Source organism: Sorex fumeus, unplaced genomic scaffold (assembly GCF_029834395.1).
Source record: "Sorex fumeus unplaced genomic scaffold, SorFum_2.1 ptg000072l, whole genome shotgun sequence".
Lineage (NCBI taxonomy): Eukaryota > Metazoa > Chordata > Mammalia > Eulipotyphla > Soricidae > Sorex > Sorex fumeus.
In genome coordinates, this window is record NW_026606129.1 from 32,749,723 (window position 1) to 32,771,275 (window position 21,553).

The window sequence follows — 21,553 nt, forward strand, 5'->3', positions numbered from 1 at the left end:
CTGGCAGTGCTCAGGGAACCATATGTGGTGTCAGAGAACGAACCCCAGCATTTTGCATGCTACGCAAAGTAATGCAGTTCATTGAGTATTTACTCTAATTCAGGAAGTTCAGTTCAAATGCAAGAATGCAAGAAAAAGAATGTATTCTCTTATGTCTCTCTTATGATAAATATTTATTTACTTAGAATTTTAGCTATCAGAACTAATATTTTTATCTGCTCTTTTGCAGTTGTTTTAACACTTTGTGGTAGTTTTTCTGTTTTTATCTTGACATCTTTGAAGAATCTAAGCTAAGTATTTTATCTGGTACTCTAGGTTAGATCCGATGTTTTTCAAAGAGTAGATTCCAGTGATGCTTCACAGGAAGGGACAATACAGAACTAAGTCATCCTTCTCAGTGCATTATAGTGGAAAACATATGGCATCTGCTCCATCTAATTCAAGAAGTGACTTTGTTTATTAAAGCTATTATTTGCTAAGTTTCTCTATAGTAAAGTTAGTCTCTGGCTCTTGTAATTGATAAATCTTCAGAGAAAAATTTTTGAGAGGCAGTGCCTTGAGATTTTATTAATTTCCAGCTTCTTATAAAACTTCACTCACTTGTTTTGACATATACAGGCTATTCTTGCTTTAGTGAATCACAATTATTATGATCATTACCAAGTGGAAATTTTGTATTTCCAACATCCCTTCTACATTTATTAGTTTTCATTCTACTTTAAGAAATCCCTCACAGAGATGGTGATTGAAGTTGCAGAGAAATGGTACCATGGATAGGGCACTAGTCTTGCATGAGAACAACCAGATTTGATCCTCTGACATTCCAAATGGTCCCCCAAGTACCACCAGAAGTAATTCCTGAGTGGAGAACCAGGAATAACCCCTGAGCATCTCCAGGTATGACCCTAAAACAAAACAAAACAAAACAACAAAAGAAATCCTTTACATATGAAATTTGTGTTGGGAAGCCACAAGGCAAGTGGATCTAGGTCTTTTGTGCTCTGCATGAAGAAGACCCATGTTTAGTTCTCAGCACTGCATGGTCCCCTGAGCACAGAGATGGGAGTGACCCCAAATTTGTAGCCCTCAACACCTCTCCCTCAAAATGAAAGAGATACTTTATATATTTATTCACTTATATGATGAAAGATTTACAAAGATTCTTAACTCCAACTTTGTTATTCAAAGTCATGAATAACGTTTTGTACATTTATGCACAAATGTTTTGAATAAAGCTCTAACAAGGTAAAGATAAATGGCAGGTAAATGAGGCATTCCTTTTTCCGTCCTTAGTGTAGCATAATATCTAATTTTGCTGTCCTATTCAGCTAGTGGGTAAGTCAGCACTAACCTCTGTTGTCTCAGAGGTACAGTGCCAGTTCTGCTTCAGTGAGTCATTGAAGTAGAGCTGCAGGAGTGGAAGTCGCTCACTCCTTGCAAGTAAGGGCATTTTATTGTTTTTAACTGTGCTGAGAATGCCAATGACTCTAAAGCTAGGGGAAAAAAAACTCTTAATGAGTTTCAGCATTTTAATGTACTGCAGGTTCCCAATTGTATGAATTTAAGAAGCTTAGTAATTCAGTATCTTCTGAATAATAGCATTTATTTTATACTCTAAATACTCCTGGGGAAATCTGAATAACATTGTAACTTCTTTGGTGTAATAGCTTTGGTGGGCTAATTGACTTGAAGAGTGGAATTGCTCCTTAAAAAAAAAAGAAAGAAAAACAACACTTTTGATTAATGAGCCCAGTAATAAATCATTAATCTTTTTAGCTCATAAATGATAGGAAGCACTCTATTCACCACCCTTCCTATGATATATTTCTATAGTCTCTTGCTGATACAGTGGACACCTTTTAAAGAATCTTGTCATCAGTTTAATATGTCCACCTCCATGTAATTTAACATGAACTCTATTAAGTTTGTAGTGATGGGAAACTCAACAGAATGTTTCTAAATAACCATGATTGTTTTCTTACAAACAAGATGTACATTGAGTTAATCATTGTCCTTTTCGATATACTAAATTTAATTACTTATAAGATTTAATGATAATTACTCAATGGAGTTCCTGAGCTTCTATGTATCTGACACTACTAATTTTTTAAATATGTGATCGTTGAATTCTTAGAATATCCACAATAATGAGGTTATTTGTTCCTTATTTCCATTTTATGACTTTAGACATTTGCTGAGGAATATTCGTGATTAATGTCTTACAAATACTTGATGGTAGAGCCATCAGATTGTTGTTTTTTCACAGATTATTCTTATCCAATTTTTCTGGAGAATACTGAGTAAATTATCTTTGTCGACATTGTAATGAATAGTTATAAGTATATAGTCAAACTAAAATTTATAGTTGTTTCAGGGCTTAATAAATTTGAGGGGGTTTAAAGTTCAAGAATTACTTTTCATGTGCATCTTATGGCCATGAAACTATTTAAAAATACTCCATATAATCTAATCACCATTTCAAGATAAATAGAATTTCAAAATATGGAGTTAAATGCATACAGAAGGCAGATGTTTGCATTCTTGGCTGCCCTAATGTGTCAGCAAAGAAAAACAGTGATTTTTAAATACTGAAACTAATCATAAACTAAAGTGAATACTAGGCTAAGTTCTGTAAAGCAAGCAAGGAATTCTGGCCTATTGTATTTTTATCTCTACAATTTAGCTCAATGTCTGGAATATACTAGGAAATTAAATTGTTAATGAGTGAGTGAATGAATTGTCTACAGGAGTAAAGTAAAAAAAAAATAATTGGATGATCCATTTAGTAAAGTGCTTTGAGTCAAGATATGTAAATCAACAAGTGGTTTGATTCAAATGAGTGCTGTGACCCTAAGGGCCTCCAGCCCTTCTGTGCTCATTTATAGAGCCACAGGACTCTATAGAAGGAACTGAATGGAAAACTAAGATGCAGGACTTCCCTTTCGTTTGATCTCTTAAGAAGTCTTGGTGAAATCATTTAGCTCAAAAAGGGTGATATCTCTTTCCCACTGTTAATTTTGGAGAGCATTTTAATTAACTAAATAAAAGCCAAAAAAATCTGGCAATTATGTGGAATTTGCTCTCAAAAGGCAAAGCAACTTTTTTTTAATATGGAGAACTTCACCCCACTGTGAGGACAGCAACAGGTGCTTGGAGACCAAACACGAAGGAATTTACAAATGCCCCAAACATCCCAAAATACTGGATGAGTTTAGTAAATGGGGAAGAATATACCTTACAGGAATAGGAGGTTGCTAGAGAGCAGATTAACTGCCCGCAGTGGTCAGTAGTGATAGCTGTTACTCCCTTTTGTGCTAGAAAGGTAAAATAAGTGTTTCAAGTGGTTGATTGTAGTTTTCTTTCTCTGGAAAACTTAACCTATACCTAAAATTATGTTTCCACCTCCTTATCTTTCCTTTTATGATCCACTCATATATATCAAGGTGATTTTAGGGTGGTACATTTAGTTTGAAGAGAAGGGGATCTGGGGCTATCAGCTTCAAGGTGCTAATTTTATTGCGGATGAAGGGTTAGGGCTTTCAACTTCATGGAAGACACGAGTTGAAGCCTTCATCTATCAGCCCTCTTGTCGGTTGATATTTTAATCAGAGATAGGAGAGAGATTGAGGCCTCTCTGTACCTAGATGTTTCATTGCCTTTTATTCATCAATTTTTAAATTTTTTTTGTTTGTTTTTTTGGGTCACACCCGGAGATGCACAGGGGTTACTCCTGGCTCTTCACTCAGGAATTACTCCTGGCAGTGCTTGGGGGATCATATGGGATGCTGGGAATCGAACCTGGGTCGGCCGCGTGCAAGTCAAACACCCTACCCACTGTGCTATCCTCCAGCCCCAGTTTCATTGCCTTTTTAGAAGGACAAGACTCTTCTAGGCAATGAAATAGTTTTTCTTTTCTTTTCATATTTGTCCTTGTTAACATTGTTGTAACTTCTTGCTTTGCTGTTTCTCTCCAGAGGTCAAAATGTTATTCTATGAATAGGAAATAAGGAGCCAGAAAAGTAATCTCGGAAGTAATGTGATTGTCTCTAATTTAGCCAGCTCTAGCTTTAAAAAACAGCACTTCCTGTGGTCCCCTGATCCCTGCCAAGAATATCTACTCAGTTTGCTGGGTGTGGTCCAAACTCTAACACCCCCCCCACAAGTAAATAGAGTAAACAATAAATAAATCTTTATTATGAGAGTCATACACACAAACAAATTTAAACAAAAAGCGTGCACGCACACACACACTCACTCACAACTTCTTTTTTTTTTTTCTTAAGTTGATGTTAAGGATCATAGACCAGCAGATGTTTCGCATATTCAGCCTGTCTTGAAAAGACTGGATTAAATAAACCTAGGTACATGCCATCCTCACTTAAGCGGACAGAATTTAAATTTAGATATAATTTTTATTCATTTATTTTAAATGCTGTTTTAGCAATGACTGCTTTTTCTTCCTATGTCGGGTAAAGTGTTCATGACTTTATAAAGCCAGTTTCCTTGAAATTGATACTGGATGATCTAGGAATAAAAGTAGATTCAAACAGATCAGCAACACAGCAACAACATTTTGACACCAATTTTTACTGTAGGTTTCTCTCTCTCTCTCTCTCTCCACACACACACACACACACACACACACACGCATATGTCACAGTCACTGTCCTCCCATTGTTCATCGATTTGCTCAAGTGAGCAACATTTTGAGACTTATATATAATATCTGTGACATATTTTTACAAAATTTCCCTCAGTAATTAAGATATGAAGAAAATTATCTAGCCATGATTTTCTTCATCATGAATTCTTAAATTTTCTAATCTTGAAAATAAACTTTAACTTAGATTCCCTTTGTCTAAATCCACTCCCTCAATCAGATGCTACTTTAATTCTAATTTAAAAAAATAAATTGTGATAAGAAGTATTTTCACACATTGAGAACCTATAGGGATACATTCAATGGCTTCTCTTTCATTTTGATATCTGGAAAAAAGCTGTGAGCCATCCAATGAATATACTATGATTGTGCTGAAAATCTTATATATCTGGTTCAAAAACACATTGGGATTTGAAGTCTTAAATTGGGATTTGAATTCTTAAAGCTAGGTAACTTTGGATAATCATATAAGATCTTTTAATGTCCGTATGAAATGAATGCAAACATTAACTATAACTTACTTATGGATTACTTTAAGGTTATTACAAAACAATGGTATATTTAAATAAACTAACTATAGAACTGAACACATAATAAACTTCAAATAAAATATATTTTACTACAAAATAAAAGTGAGTCCTACTGACAACAAATTTAAATATAAACATATATACATATACGCATACATATATTTTATATATGCATATGAAACATGATAGTGCTTATTTAAATCTAACAGGGCATCCAGTACATTATCAGGAGTCTCCGATTTCATTGAATATAGTATTTACCACATGAGGTCTATTGTGCAAGGCAGAGTCACCATTTTCGTTATGCTCTGCAAGTGTTTTTACAGAGATATAATGAAAATGATTTCCATGAAGTGGAATTCGGTGTCTCTAAATCCAGTGATGCATTTATGTGAGATATCCAATATGACTGTGAGCCTCAGTAAGTCTAAACTTTCATAAAATAGTCAGAATTTTTCCAGAAAAAAAAGTGGTTTGGTCTCTGTGTGGGGGTAATTTTTCCTGAAGAAATTTCAAAGATGCCACAGTGTTATGGCTATTCTCATGCCTTTCTTGTAATTCGTTATTTTGAAGGATTATTATCATTATCAACAACTTAGTTGCCTGTACTATCCCAGAGTTCACAGAAAATTGATCAAATAGGCATTCCTGAAGAGCCTCTTCAGATAGGTGACAGTGACCATGACAAATTGTGCCATATTTGTTTACAATATTGAGTAGTTCTCTATAGTTTTGTTTCCTGTTCTCATTTTTGACTGTCAGGACCCTGAGTAAAAAATCATATATACTTGTGATATATTAATATATTATAATAAAACTATAGAGAGATCTCAATATTGTAAAATGTTAATTTAGCATTTTCTCACAGGAGAAATCATCACAACAGGGCTGATAACTGGTGAGACTGAGCTCGAGTTCATGAGGTGCATGTGGAGGGAGAATTCAAGGAAAGCAGAAATCCTATCTGGCCACCTGTTCCAGGACCACAGGTAATTCCAACTCGGTCATAAACACTCAAGGTTCATTTAGTCATTCACTGCTCATCACCACTTGAAGTTGCTTGATTCATCTGAAAACAGAGCCAGTCCCACCCTTAAAAAAATGAACATAGGACTGACAGCGTAGGTCATTCTAAGCATCAGGCACAGTTTTACAGGAGGCACCGCTGCATTTGTTACCCAGAATTAAAATCTCTGGTTGAACTTGAGAACCTGAATGCCAATCGCCAATGATAAGTTTACATTAAATCTGAAATATTTGATTGTGTCTATGAAAGCATGTGTTCCTTAGAGAAATTGTCCTTATTAGTCCTTATTTTAGGAAAGGGTTGGAGCGATAGCACAGCATTTGGGAGTTTGCCTTGCATGCTGCAGACCTGGCCGACCTGGGATTGATTCCTTCACCCTTTTTGGAGAGCCCAGCAAACTACTGAGAGCATCTCACCTGCATGGTAAAGCATGGCAAGCTACCTGTGATGTATTTGATACGCCAAACACAGTAGCAACAAATCTCACAATGGAGACGTTACTGGGCCTGCTGGAGCAAATCAATGAACAACGGGAAGACAGTGCTACAGTGCTATTTAAGGAAAATTTGTCATTTTCATGACAGAGTAGAAAAAAATTTGTAGTCACCTTTGTCAAACTGCATCCACATGTGAAACTAGGGCAAGGGGAAATCATCTTTTGTTTTGTTTTTAGTGAAAGATGACAGTTGAAAATCAGGTATAACTTAGAAAAGTAGAAGACATGTTTAGATAGTGAAAGGATACCAGTTAGAAGAGAAAGGCTATGTCTTGGCTATCCCTTACTTTCCGTGATCCTCCTTGTACTATATTATATTTCCATAGAGTTGCTTCTGGAACATCTCTCAGGTAAAGGCTATGCCTTTCTCTTATTTGTAAAAGGAGGCCTTTTAACTTGAAAACACAGTAGGCCTAGTGTGAAGGTGGCATTGAGTTTGTCCCCTTATCTTTTTATGGAATACAGAGTTGACAAAATTACTGGTATTAGTTAAATCTCTATACAGAAATAGTTATCTGTTTATATCTGAGTTCATCAATATCTTGGTGAGAGAGACAGAGATAGAGACAAAGAGACAGAGAAAGAGAGAAATTATCTGCAATCTTCTCACAGTTATGAGTGCTGACATGTAAAAAAATCTATTTTGAGAAGCTACAATGTACTCCATAAGTGAGGAATTTGGAAATAGATTGAATTAGGACAAATGAGTGCATAACTACTTTAAATGGTTTTTAAAAACTCATAATTTTGGATCACGGAATTGGTTGCTTGCAGTTATTTAAAGTGATCAAGGACAAGAGTTTTCAGAAGGTAAGCAAATTCTAACACATTCTCAGGACTGCAGTCATATGTCTTACAGAACATAAGCAGGTTTAGGCATAGGATCCTGAAATCACATCATAATAAAACTGTTTTATTTTCTTTATTCTATTTCAATTTTGATTTTTTCCAGTGTGTGTGTGGGGGGGGGGGGAAGGCTCCATGTGGTACTGGTAAGCTTCTCACAGCTTCCTTAATTATGAATTGTCTTTGAAACTAAGAAAGTCACCTAAGAGGGTCACTGTCTTCAAACCCTACCAAGCAATGACATTGATTCATTTCCTATACTCACAGTCATTAATTTATGCAAAGTAATAGTGGCTTATTAGTTATGGAACAACATAAATTTATATTTTTAAAATTACTTAAGTCCAAAGGTGTGCTGATTTAGAAAAAAAATTAAAAGTACATAAAATGATCCTACTTTGCTGGCAAGAAAAATTCTAAGATAATTTATAGATGATTGACACTTGGGAAACTTTGGGAAGGTGCATAGTACACTGAGCTGGGTAATCAGAAACTTAGTACATAATGCTAATTCTAATCCTGTCACTTCTTATCAGATTGTCTTTAGATAGATGATGAATATTTCATGCCTTCATTCTTCATCATCCAATAAATATAATGATATGTGACAATGTGAAGATTAAAATCAAATGAGGGATAGTAAAATACTATAAAATTTGAAAGTTGCATGTATGGAAGTTTTACTATGTATCTGAAATACCAATTTTGCTTTTTCTCATCTAAAATCAATATTGCTACCATTTAAGAAAGGACGGGCTGGAGCGATAGCACAGCGGGTAGGGCGTTCGCCTTACAAGGGGCCAACATGGCCGACCCGAGTTCGATTCCTCCGCCCCTCTCAGAGAGCCCGGCAAGCTCCCCGTGATGTGTTCGATATGCCAAACACAGTAACAACAAAGTCTCCAATGGAGACGTTACTGGGCCCGCTTGAGCAAATCCACGATCAACGGGAGGGCCTTTACCTTTACCTTTACCTTTTAAGAAAGGACAATGTTATCTGTGTCTCCATAGGATCATGTAAGTTATCAATGATGTGTATTTGTGTGCATGTGTATGAGAGAGAATACCATTTGCAGATTCTCTATTCCTTCTTCTAAATACTGCTGCTGTGTTTATATATTAAATACTATACCCTCAATTCTAAAGCTAATAGATTATATGTTTTTTCTCTTTCTTTTCTCTGGTGATTTAATAAAAAAAAGAGAACTAAATTATGCTTAGAAAATAAATAACTTAATAGATCTGGTGTGAGTGTTCCTGTAAAGATAGCAGTGGTTTGGCGGCAAGTGCCAGAGCTGGCGGAAGGACAGCAGTTCTCAGTGCTCTGAACAGTTAACGGGGCTATAAAATTTCTGAATGTGGGTGCACGCCCCATGGATATTCTGTATCAGGAAGAGCGCCATTAATCGAAAGTGGCCAGTTGTCAGCTATAGAGTGCTGGAAGTGCTGGACTGGAGTGGGACTCCTGAGAATAGTAGCAGCACAGCTGCCAGCTGGCGGAGCTATTGCAACTCCTGGCACTATGGGTGGCAGCAGAGTTTTAACTTGTCTGAATAGAGTTCTTTGAGTCCAAATGGATCATGGGTTCTGGAGTTGAGAGGGCACCCTAGATTCCCACCATGGCAGTTCACCACCAACTGGGCAGCTCTGCCACTGTTTCTTCCCTAGATCAGCTCTGGCCACCAGCAGGATATTACCTAAGCGCCAACTATCTGGAGACTATCAGGTTGGGGGCAGGTGCCCTCTGGTCAGACTCTGCTGGACAGGTGACTGTGGCCCACCCAGAGTGTCTGAGCCCTGGCCACTGCTACCCTTAGGGCCCAGGGAGCATGGTGCTGTCAGCAGGTCAACCTGCACCCACTGGTCAAATGCATCAGCAGTCAGATGGTGCCTTCAGGCTTTCTGATGCATGGAATATTGCCCCTGTGCCTCTGTCCAGACCCTAACACTCAGGACCAAGTTTCCAGAGAAATTAAACTGCCAAAAGTTAGGTATATGGGATCCACACTCACAAACCACCTCTGGTTCAGCCATAGAAGCTCAGTTATTGTCCTTGCTTCGAAGATCCATAAATAAATCTCAAAAGAGATCAAAAGACACAGATAATCTCAGACCCGGCAAGGCTGAACAGACTGGGATACATCAGAAGAGTCGGGTTAACCCAGTCCTGCCCAAACAGAACCCCTGGTTTTCACTTGCTCCCACAATCCAGAATTGCCACCATACCTCCTCAGCCATACTCGTGTCTCACTGAGATATTAATCTGCTGAAAATTCGGGTATGCAGTTTTCATGACAAAATCTCCGGGCTTTCTTGGGTCATGATGGGCTATCTCCCCCTACCTCCTTATACTTCCGGAAGTCCCAGCAATCACATCCACACTGCAAAGCTATCACCCAGCTAAAAAAAGCTACTCCAGCTACATCTTCTCAATAAAATTACTGAATACCCTAAACCAACAGAGACCACTTAGTACCTGTATTGCAAACCATCATGCACAAAAGGAGAGAGAGAGAGAGAGAGACAGAGACAGAGACAGAGACAGAGACAGAGACAGAGACAGAGACAGAGAGAGGTGCCTGTCATAGAGGCAGGTTGGGGATGGAAGTAGGGTAGTGAGAGAGAAACTGGGAAGACTGGTGATAGGAAATGTACACTGGTGGTGGGATGGGTGTTCGAACATTGGATGACTGAAACCCAATCATGAACAGCTTTGTGATGGTCTATCTCATGGTGATTCAATAAAAAAAAAGAAATAGATAAAGAAAGATTACCAAAAAGGGGAGAAAAAATGAGTTTGAATGGTGTGATTCTTTTAGACAAACCTCCTTTCTTTTTCTGATGTATCTCCCCTTTAAACAATCCTTGATTTTGCTAAAGTTCCTTTCTCCCCTTTTCTTTAGATGGAAGTTACTATAATGATGCAGTATAGGTCCAAGCTAAATAAAATAATCCACTTCTTTGAAAAAAATAGGAGTTATTCATCTCAGTGCTGAATAAAAGCATAATTTGTCTATTTAGGGATATTAAAAATAATGAAGTATACATTCAAATCCAAATTATTTCTTGATCCAAACTTTTACATGAAAATCTTACTGTAATTTTTCATTGTTCTTAAAAACTCAGATTTTCAACAGACTATGATACCATCTCTTCACCATATATATTTTACTATTACACAGTGTCCTCTTCTATAGACTGACATTTATTTCCTCTTCCAATTTAGTCTCTTGCTTATCCTTGAAAGAAAGTTGTTTTGGTTAAAGTATCGTGGTTCAAGGGGGTTAAAGATATGGCTCAGTACATTAGCTGTCTTGCCTGAGTGTGGTATGAAGGTTGATCTCCTGTTCTCAAATGAAAAAATATATATATAATTGTTCATTAAAATTTTGTATCTATTTTATATGAATAATTAATTTATCGGATGTATGTTCATTTGTGAAATAAAGAATAATCATGTACAGAGAAATAATGTAGTAATTGTGGTTTGATTTCCCATTCTATTAAGCAAGATTTATTTAAATAATTGCTGCTGGTTTAGAAAATGATAGCCATAATAATCTCATGGTATGTAATTATTTGTGTAATTATAGTCTAGGTTAGCAATTCTCAAACTTGAACTGTCATCAAAATTATCTAGAGGGTTTGTTAAAGAATAGGTTTCCTGATCCACTCTCAGCCTGATTCAAAAGTTCTGGGATAGGCCTATAGAACTGCATTTCTAGCCTCTTGTTGATGTGAGGCTGATGCTGCTATTCTGGGATTACAGCCAGAGAACTGTGGATTTAGTTGAAGGCAGGATAACCAAACAGTGGAAGCACTGACTGGTGAGAGCTCCAGATTTCAACCCTGCCTTTGATACTAGCTCTATCATTTAGACAAAGTAGAGATCAATTGCATAATCTGTAAAATGGTAAACCCTTATATTTGTTAGAATATTAAATGAATGCTTATTAAGTCTTTACAACCATTCCTACTATGCAATGAGAGCTTACTAAATTCAACATTAACTGGTGGTTATGATAGTTAACATGGCATTAGAAGTAATAGTGATAATAGAGAAAAGTAATGTTTACCTTTAGTTCCATTGCAGTAATACCTTTCTAGGGAAGTTTTGACAGAGAGCCTGGCTTTCACAGATAACTTTGTTTCTGTAAGAAACATTCTGCACAGAAAAAAAATACATAGTAGAGAAAGGTCCTGGCTGTGAAGAAGAACTTTGAACAATGTGTTAGATTTGCCAGGGATACAGTTCCACAATAGATTACTGGCCTTGCATATGTGAAGCACTAAATTCAGTCTTCAGCAGTGCCAAAAAAATCTTTATATTCAAATATGAATTGTAATTTAATAAAAATGTTTATCATTTTTTAAATAAGATTCGCAATATTCAGAACTTACGGTATGTGTTACTTTCCTTCCCTTAGCAACAAGAACAAGACCCAACAAACCTCTACATCTCAAATCTCCCCATTTCTATGGATGAGCAGGAGCTTGAGAACATGCTGAAACCCTTTGGACATGTCATTTCCACAAGAATACTGAGAGATGCTAATGGTGTCAGCAGAGGTGTTGGCTTTGCCAGGTAAAACACTTGCTCCATGTATTATTACTTGTCTTTTATTGTTTCCTTTAAAATCCATGTCTTCCTAGTACTAAGACACAAGGCAATAGAATGTTCCCAAAACAGAAAGTAGCCAACCAAACTGACTCTATCTTTTTGGGTCCAAGCAAAGACCTCAGTGTAATTATAAATGTATTTTGCTTCCTAAACTATGTACATAAAAAGTTTCTATGTTTTTCTGGTCGGAGTGTTATGCATGCCCCAAAACCAACCCTCCCTATGTTGATTAACAAAATCAGCTGCTGTTGATTTCTGCTTGGGGTAATAAAGTCCCTATACCCCAAAGCTAAAGAAGAGTGGTTATCATTTTAAAGTTAGAGCATTGTTTATAAAGGAGGAGCTTAGCCAGAAACGGAGTTAAAATACTTGTGCCTGCTGTACTTTTGGGGAAAACAAAGCTATAGAAACAAAAGAGAAAAAAATAGAAACTGCTTACTAACAAAGAAACAAAGTAAAAACAATGTCATCCTTACTTGGTGCCTTTATGTATCTACTGCTGACTTAATATGAATAAAGGGATAGATGTTAGTGTCACCTGAGAGTTAGTTTAGTCTATTGTAGACCCACCTGTGTGTCTACCTATGATGAAATTCTGACCTCACTTAGAAAACCCCTCCAAAACAATGTCTGTTAGTCCACTTAAACAAATCATGATGTAATCTGTTAAGAGATCTCTAATGGCCTCATAGAAGTGATGGACCAGGTCTTAAAATTCTTATTATTCTCTGCAGTCCCCTACATACAGTACACCAGGCTTGAGGACTTGAGGAAAAAGAAGCAGAATTAAGGAAATAGCCATGACTTGATTGTACGCATGAGGCATTCACATTTTCTAAAAAAAAAAAAATCTTAACTCCGGGTATTCATGGTCAAAACAGAACTAACACACCGCCTGGGACTCTGAATTTTTGGCACTGTCTTCATTCTTAGATATTAGGACAATGTGCTCAGGGGCTCACAAGAGTGACTGCTGGGCTTCCTTTTATAACAAAATCTTTCGAAAGAAATTTCTTAGAGAGAGGGTTTTTGTTTTTCTCTTTTACTTGTACTCCTGCTGAGAAACGAGCAGATTTAAAATTCATAGAGAGAGCACATTTTCTCAAAATATCTATGATATTTTGTTTTGATCTGTTTCTAAAAATGGATAGCATACAATTATATTTGTTCCTAAGACCATCGTGACCCATAGACTTAGAGAACGAAAATGTACAACCTCACAATTCCGCTGGTTTGAAATAAGATATTAGGGTAGTTGCTTTAGTTTCTATTTGAGATCTCTTTGTCTTGTGCCCCTATTGTGGTGTCTGGGTCTAAATTTTCTCCTCTTACAAAGACAGTCTGATTACCCAGTGGTCCAGCCAGATAATATCATGTAATTTAACTACCACATTAAGGGCTCTACTTCAAATACAGTCATATTCTGAAGAATAACTGCATTAGGATTTTGCAGTGTATATAATTCAGCTCATAACAGAAATATTGAGCTATTCACTTTTCTCACCTTTGTCTTTTCTGTTTACTTTTAATGTTTGCTTTGAAATATCAAAATGAGGGACTAAAGAGTAGTTGGAAGGCACTTGTTTTACACTTGGTTGACCTGTTTGATCCCAGCACCCAAGTCTGTCAGAAGTGTTTCCTGACTGCAGAGTCACGAGTGTTCCTTGAGCATTTCCAGTTGTGCCCCCAAACCAAAAAATGAACAAATAAATAAAATGTTAACATAAACCCAGGGGAATAAGGGGAGAGGTAGAGTGTCTAGTTTTGCATGATACTGGATATTGCTTAGGGTATCTATCTGGTTCTGAGCTCAGGAGTTATTCCTAATGGTCCTCGGGGGATGGGAATTGAAACTAGGGTCAGCTGCATGCAAGGAAGCACCTTACCTGATATATTAAAGTTCCTTTCCAAAGACTATTTTTGAGAAACATAGAGCATATCCACATTTTAGGATAGGAAGAGGCAATGATATTGTCTTGGAGTATGCTGTTGTGAAAGAGTAAATCTTACCAAGCCGTTTTTACTTTATATATGAGGGAGAATGGACATTTAAATGATCATTCTATGTACACTCTGAATGTAAGCTCTACCTCTTTCTGTGAATTTCACATAGATAAGCCACACTTGCTATTTTTTAAAAAAATATTCAACTTGGAGTGGGTCTTGAACAGGGTCAAGTGTGGCCCCAAAACTAATCAGACAAATGAATGGTCAGCCACTTTGTCAGGAGTCTGCTTCTACTCCTCTTTACTTCGCTGATTACTGACCTGACCTCCCCAACATCTCCTCATCATGGTCCTTGACACCATTCACTTTCTTGTCATCTGAATAGCTACCTCACAACCTAAGTACAACCTGTCTTTTTTGATACTCACAATAATTTTCACTGAGAGCTAGAGAGAGAGACTACAGCAGTAAGGCACTCTCCTTTCATGTGGCTTCCCTGGGTTCAATCCCTGGCACCAAATATAGCCTCCTGAGCCCTTCAGGAGTGAGCCTGATGACAAGAAAACTCTATCTCTGTGTAACAGTTCTTGTTACCTATTCACCTCTCAGGTTTTGATTTAAATACCTTCAATAAACCCCTCAGCAGCGACTTCCAACTCCACATAAGGTGAGGTGCCCTTGTCATGGCTCACATCAAAGCTTTGGGGGTTTCCTCCCCCAAAATAAAATTTAGCACAGTTACTCTGCACTTATTATTTAATTTCTGTTTTTTCCCCACTAGATTTCATATTTCCTTAGAATATTTTTCTTGCATTGCTGGATGGCTATAAGAAATTTAGATTATGTAACTACCCTTTCTGCTCAGTTTCTGAATGACTGAATTCTGGGCAATGGTCTATTAAAACTGTGAGCATTGGTTGAATTCTGTCTCATTTCAAAACTAAAACTGAGATCTCTCCACTCTAAATCATAAGTTTTCCACTTTCAGAAGGTGGCACTTCGGAAGGAAAGCATTGGTTGAAGTCATGGCAATGGTTTCTTTTATTTTTTTAATTGATTGAGATCCTGTGGTTTACTATACTGTTAATGATGGCTTCCCATGCACATAATTCCAAAAGCACACTCATTACCAGTTGTGCCCACCTCCTTCCCCAAAGGACCCCAGCACCTCCTCTTTCAACATGTCTATACAGCTAATGATTTACTTTCCGTAAGGAATCAAAAGAAAACAAGTCAGATTCTCTTGCAAGAAGACAGGAAATTGACACAGAACAAGTGCTTTATCAAACACCATGTGTCTTAAACATGAAATTCCAAAGAGCAGGATCATGTACAATTTATCTAATTTGATGCTGAAGTGAGAAATAATTCAATCTATTCTATATGTAAATAGCTCTGCCCAAAGTCCTACTTCCTCACAGTTTAGCATTCACTCTGCATTTTCTCAAACAAGATAATTTAACTATTACCTTATCTAACTCAGTGGCTCACAAATCAACTCTTATATAGCTTTGCCTCCTTTAAAAAAATATTATTTTCCCACTCAACCTTTTCATCCAGAATTCCTCCTCTGAACAAAGCTACAATTTATCTAATTCACTATTTTCTCAAGTCTTCTAATGATAGAATGGTGGAACATGGATAACAAAAAGTTAAAGGTTTACATGCAAGAGTCTGTAGAATAGTGATTCTTAGTGTATAGCTTCAAAAATAAGTAGGTTTACTGGTGGTGGGGTATTTGTTACAAGTGCAAAATTGCTGGCTCCACTCCAGACTTAATAAATCAGCAACGGGTATGGATAAAGCAAACTGTATATTTAAGTACTTTTTTAAAAAATATTTTATTTTGTTTTGGGGGTCACACCTGCTAGTGCTTAAAGGCTACTCCCAGTTTGTTGCTTTAGAGGTAGCTTCCAGTAACACTTAAGGGACAATATAGCTAACATAGGCCTCCTAAGTATAAAGGATACACACTAGACCTTTGAGTTTATTTAGCAGTCCCCATATTCATAAGCACTTTGGGTGGATTAATTGCTCTCCAGATTTTGGAATCAGTGCTTATTAGTATTAGATTTCAGAATTTAGAAGGCCTCTTAAAACTTAGATTTGTAAGTCTTATTCCTAGATGTTTTACCAGATAGAGCTAATTCCTTTCAGTGTCATTCTCAACCTCAACCACTTTTTCCAAAATTTTCTAAAATATACTCATCATGAATTGATCTCCTCTTTTATTCCTTTACTAGGTATTCTTCTCCATCTCATTAATAACATCTAGAATCTTTTCTAAGAAATAATTGATCTGAAAATTTGATGAATTAATGAGATCATTCAGCCTTTTTGCTTTGCTGTTTGCATGACTTGAACAATAGAAATATGCAGTGGGATAGTATTTGATAATAATAAGTCAGTTCTAAAATGGGTGTCCTATATTATTGGAGAAAATTATAGCAGTGTCAGCACAGGGATTATTGTTATGCAAATGATTTCTTTCTCAAAAATTTTAGTGTCACCAGCATTATTAAAACAAATGCTTAGCTCATGGAAAAAGGGCCAGTCTATATTTGTGCCTAAAAATTTCTACAGATCTGCATTTCTACCTATCTCAATCCACAAAGCACTGGAATGATAGCACAGTGGGTTGGGTGTTTGCCTTGCAAGCAACTGACTTCGAGGAAGCAACGGAGTTCAATTTCTCTGCCCCTCTCAGACAGCCCAGCAAACTACAGAGAGTATCTTACCCTCATGACAAAGCCAGGCAAGCTACCCATGACATATTCGATATGCTAAAAGCAGTTACAACAGGTCTCGCATTGGAGACATTACTGGGCCCAGCAAATCGATAAACAATGGGAGGACAGTGATACAGTGTTAAATATGATTCTCAGCAGGCTTTGTTTTGAATACTACCTGTAGTCATTTCTAACAACCAGATTTGGTCCTGGATTCAAGTGCAGAAGATTCTAAAATTTGATGAGAAAGAAAACTCCCCATTATTATTTTATTCTAAAGCTAGACATTAATCTTCTTTGATACTAGGTCTTCAAAGTCAAGGTAGTATCTTCATTTGATATTTAAAACACTGAACTTTAAAGCATTGATTTGCATGCCAGTGGGGTGCCCAGACAGCCCAATTATAGGCTTTCTAAACTCCCAGTAGCAGCACTAGATAGGATTTGAAATCACAGATGCTTTATTTCATTATATTTTATTTTACCCCTTGTAACTTAAAACAATCTTGAAGACCCGTCCTCCCACCCTTCCTCCAGGCAGCATTTTAATAGGCGAGTCACAAACCAAGGAGAGGAGAACAGAAGTTTATGGAGAGTGTTGAGAATAAGATCCATCTACTGCAGAGCTAGGGGGTGCCAACAGACTACCTTGCCTGGGAGGCCTGGGAAGGCAAAGTACACAGCATAAAACAGCTGGAGTCTAGAGGGACAGGATTCTGTGTTCATGTTATCCATTTCCCATTCCCAGAAACATGAAACTATTTGTCTAACAAAAATCACATTGAATAAGTGTTATGAGAGGCCAGTAAAAGACTGACCCAGAGTGGAGAAGGGCTGGGGATAAGCATTCACAATTAATCCAGCTTCCACATCTGGGAACACAGACCCTCTAAGAAATGCATTTACTGTCCCCTGGTGAGCTAAAGAGCGTGAGAGACTGTTGAGCAGAGACCTTTGTATTCTGTAGTATTTTACACCCCTCTTTAGGACTCTTAATTTGATTCTCATGGAGTTTTGTTTGAATGACTTTTACCATGTGGGCATCCTGTGTTCTACTTCTGCCCACAGGAAAGCAAGTTTTCCGAATAAATAACTTCATTTCTTTTTACTTTTCGCTAAGTTTATTTTTTTATTGTGGGTATAGGCAGACATTTACTGCCCTGACTTTTTTAAGTGGCATAAATGACAGATTAAAATATTGTTTTATATTATTTAATAACTCTGAATATCACTAACATTTTATCAGTTTATTTACTACTGCCTGAGCCTTCTTGCTTCTTTCTCCTATCTTCTGAAATATAGAAAAAATACTGACACAGAATAAACAGAATCTAAATAGAGGGACTAGAAAGTTATTAAGGAAATATCCATGTTTTCTTTGTAGACAACTTTATGAGCCTTTAAAAATGATCATAAACTTATCATGATTTGTTTTATTGTTTAAAATGTGTTCTAGCCATATCTTTTTGGAGTCCATCTTTTTTGTAAATAATACCTCCCTTTTTTTTTTGGCAAATCTTTTGCCACTACTATCTCAAACATGTGGAATCAGGAAATCAAATGTGAGCAAAGAAAATTTCTAGAATGTAAACCTAGTGATTAGCAATCTCAAAACTACAGCTGTGTTTGCACAGAAATAGGTTACAATTGTGTCTGCTGAGACTGAAGAAAATAAAGATTGTTATTCCTTTTGGTGATTTTAATTTTTCTTCTAATGGTCTACAGATGTGACCCATTGGACAGTAAACTCCTGATCTAGCCTCTACTATTCTTGTTTTATATGCATATTTTTTTGAATATTTTATTAGTGAATCACCGTGGGGTTCAGTTACAGACTTAAAAACTTTTGTGGTTGCATTTCAGTCATATAATGGTCGAGTCCCCATCCCTCCACAGTGCCCATTTTCCACCACCAATGGTCCCAGAATCCCTCCCACCACCCCCACTCTGTCCCCTCCACTCCACCCCGCCTCTGTGGCAGGGCATTTCCTTTTGTTCTCTCTCTTCTTTGGAGTGTTGTGGTTTGCAGTAGAGGTATTGAGTGGCCACCATGTTCGGTCTGTAGTCTACTTTCAGTCCGCATCTCCCATCCCGAGTGGACCCTCCTAGCACTCTTTACTTGGTGGTCAATTCTCTATCTGAGCTGCCTTTTCCTCCAGCATGTGAGGTCAGCTTCTCAGCTGTGCAGTATCCTCCTGGTATTTATCTCTACTGTTCTTCGGTGATAGTCTCCCATTCTGTTACTTTATATTCCACAAATGAGTGCAATCTTTCTATGTCTGTCCCTCTTTTTCTGACTCATTTCACTTAACACGATACTTTCCATGTTGATCCACCTATGTGCAAATTTCAGGATTTCATCTTTTCTAACAGCTGCATAGTATTCCATCATGTAGATGTACCAACTTTTCTTTAAACAGTCATCTGTTCTCAAGCACTTGGTTTTTTTCCAGATTCTGGCTATTGTAAACAGTTATATGCATTTTTATTGACGCTCATCCATTCCTTCATGTTCAACCTCTTTTTCTTTTTTCAAAAAGTCACAATCATGGTAAGAAAAGGAAAAAACATCTATTATCATTTCAGCATAGACTAAATATGGTTTTTAAAACCCAAAGCAGCTAACCTACCAAATATCAAATAATTTTTTTTGCTTTTTGGGTCACACCTGGCAATGCACAGGGGTTACTCCTGGATCATACACTCAGGAATTATTCCTGGGGGAACATATGTGATGCTGGGAATCAAACCCAGGTTAGCCGCGTGCAAGGCAAATTGCCCTACCTGCTGTTCTGTCGCTCCATACACTCAAATAAATTACTTAAGCTGAATCAAATAGTCTCTTATTCTGAGATCTTCTGGACTCAAATTTGTATGTATACCTTTATGAAAGTTTAGGGGAGGAAGACACGCAGTTTATTGTTATTATTATAGAGTACAGAAGGTTGGATTCCAAAGAATATATTGGATAGAGGGGGAGGGGTTCTAAAATATATCATTTTCCTCATGAAACTGAAGTTGAATAACTTTTAATCTCAAAATTATAAATAATATATAATCAACGTGCTTACGGTCCATAAAATCTGTTTGTCTTCTACCTGTTTTAAGCATAAATCATGACATGGGTTCTTGGTCATGTAATAACCCAAGAGCTTTGAATAGAGTGTCTATATTCAGCAATTAAAGAAGAAAATCTTGGAAATATTATTGAACTATAGGCGTAGACATGTTTATTTGGAATTCTACATGCACAGGATTTTGTGACTTGATACAACTTGTGTATTTACTATATCTATATGGTTATGAGTATGCTTTATTAGTCAGAATTAAATGACAATTCCCTTATTTTTTTCCTCATATTTAAAATTATTTCTGTTTTTATTCATTAAGTTATCTAATTAATTTATGTCTTGGATTTGCCAATGTGACAATAATTTATCTAGATGCAACAATTTAAAGAGTTAGACAAAAGAAAGATATCTGTTTTCATGGGTTGACATTCTGCTGGACTCAAGATAGTAAGCAAATAATAAGGCAAAATACAAAATATCAAATGAATTAGTTTTTGAAAAATGAACCATAGAGCTGAAGTCAAGGATTCTGACAAGAATTTGAGGATAAAGGTTAGGACAGAAAATCTCTGTGAAGAAATAGCACTGAAATGCAAATAATTATTAAATACTAAAAAGCTGAGAATATCTCTGTGGGTTTAGAGAAGGAAGAGAACAACTTTGATAAAGGGAAAAGGGAGTAGAAAATTTAAGGTAGGGCTGACTTTGTCATGTTTCTGTATCAGAACAAAGTCAATTCTGCTGAATTATAGAAAAGAGAAAGGAGCTGTAGTAACTAGTAATTTGTAGAAATGAAACATATGGCTGCAGTTCAAAAAGATTGACAACAAGTGATAATTCACTCTAATATATTTAATGACAGAAACTTTTTTAAATTTATTTTAATTTTTATTAGAGAGACACCATGAGGTACAGTTGTAGACTTACAAATTTTTGTGTTTGGGTTTCGATTATACAATGATCGAGTACCCATCTCTCCACCAGTGCCCATTTTCCATCACCACTTATCCCAGTATCCCTCTGACCCCCATACTCCCATACCCCCCTGCCTCTGTGGCAGGGCAATCCCTTTTGTTCTCTCTCTCCTTTTGTGTTCTTGGTTTGTAAAAGAGACATTGAATGGCAATCATGTTCGGTCTATAGTCTACTTTCAGCATGCATCTCCCATCCTGGGAGTATCCTCCCAACACCCTTTATTTGGTGTTCCCTTCTCTATCTGAGTTGCCTTTTCCCCAAGTATATGTGGCTGGCTTTCAAGCTATGGAGTAAACCTCCTGGTACTTATCTCGGCTGTTGTTGGGTGTTAGTCTCCTATTTTGTTACTTTATGTTCTCCAGATGAATGCAATCTTTCTATGTCTGTCCCTCTCTTTTTGACTCATTTCACTTAGCTTGATACTTTCCATGTAGTACCACTTGCATGTAAATTTCATGACTTCAGCTTTTCTAACAGCTATGTAGTATTCCCTTGTGTAGATATACCAAAGTTTCTTCAACCAATCATCTGTTCTCGGGCACTCAGGTTTTTTCCAGATTCTGACTATTGTAAACAGTGCTGCAATGAACAAACAAATGCAGATGTCACTTCAACTATACTTTTTTTGCCTCTCTGGGATATTTTCCCAGG

At 36.8% G+C, this 21,553-nt stretch overlaps 1 protein-coding gene across 8 annotated transcripts in view; it reads left to right on the forward strand.

The window, feature by feature from the left end:
* RBMS3 (RNA binding motif single stranded interacting protein 3) overlaps nucleotides 1-21,553 on the forward strand; it is an 834,518-nt gene that overhangs the window by 513,278 nt on the left and 299,687 nt on the right. For all 8 annotated transcript variants that reach the window (XM_056129462.1, XM_056129467.1, XM_056129468.1 and 5 more), the window contains exon 5: nucleotides 11,987-12,144. In XM_056129462.1, coding sequence (XP_055985437.1) covers nucleotides 11,987-12,144 — 158 coding nt within the window. The remainder of the gene's footprint in view (nucleotides 1-11,986; nucleotides 12,145-21,553) is intronic.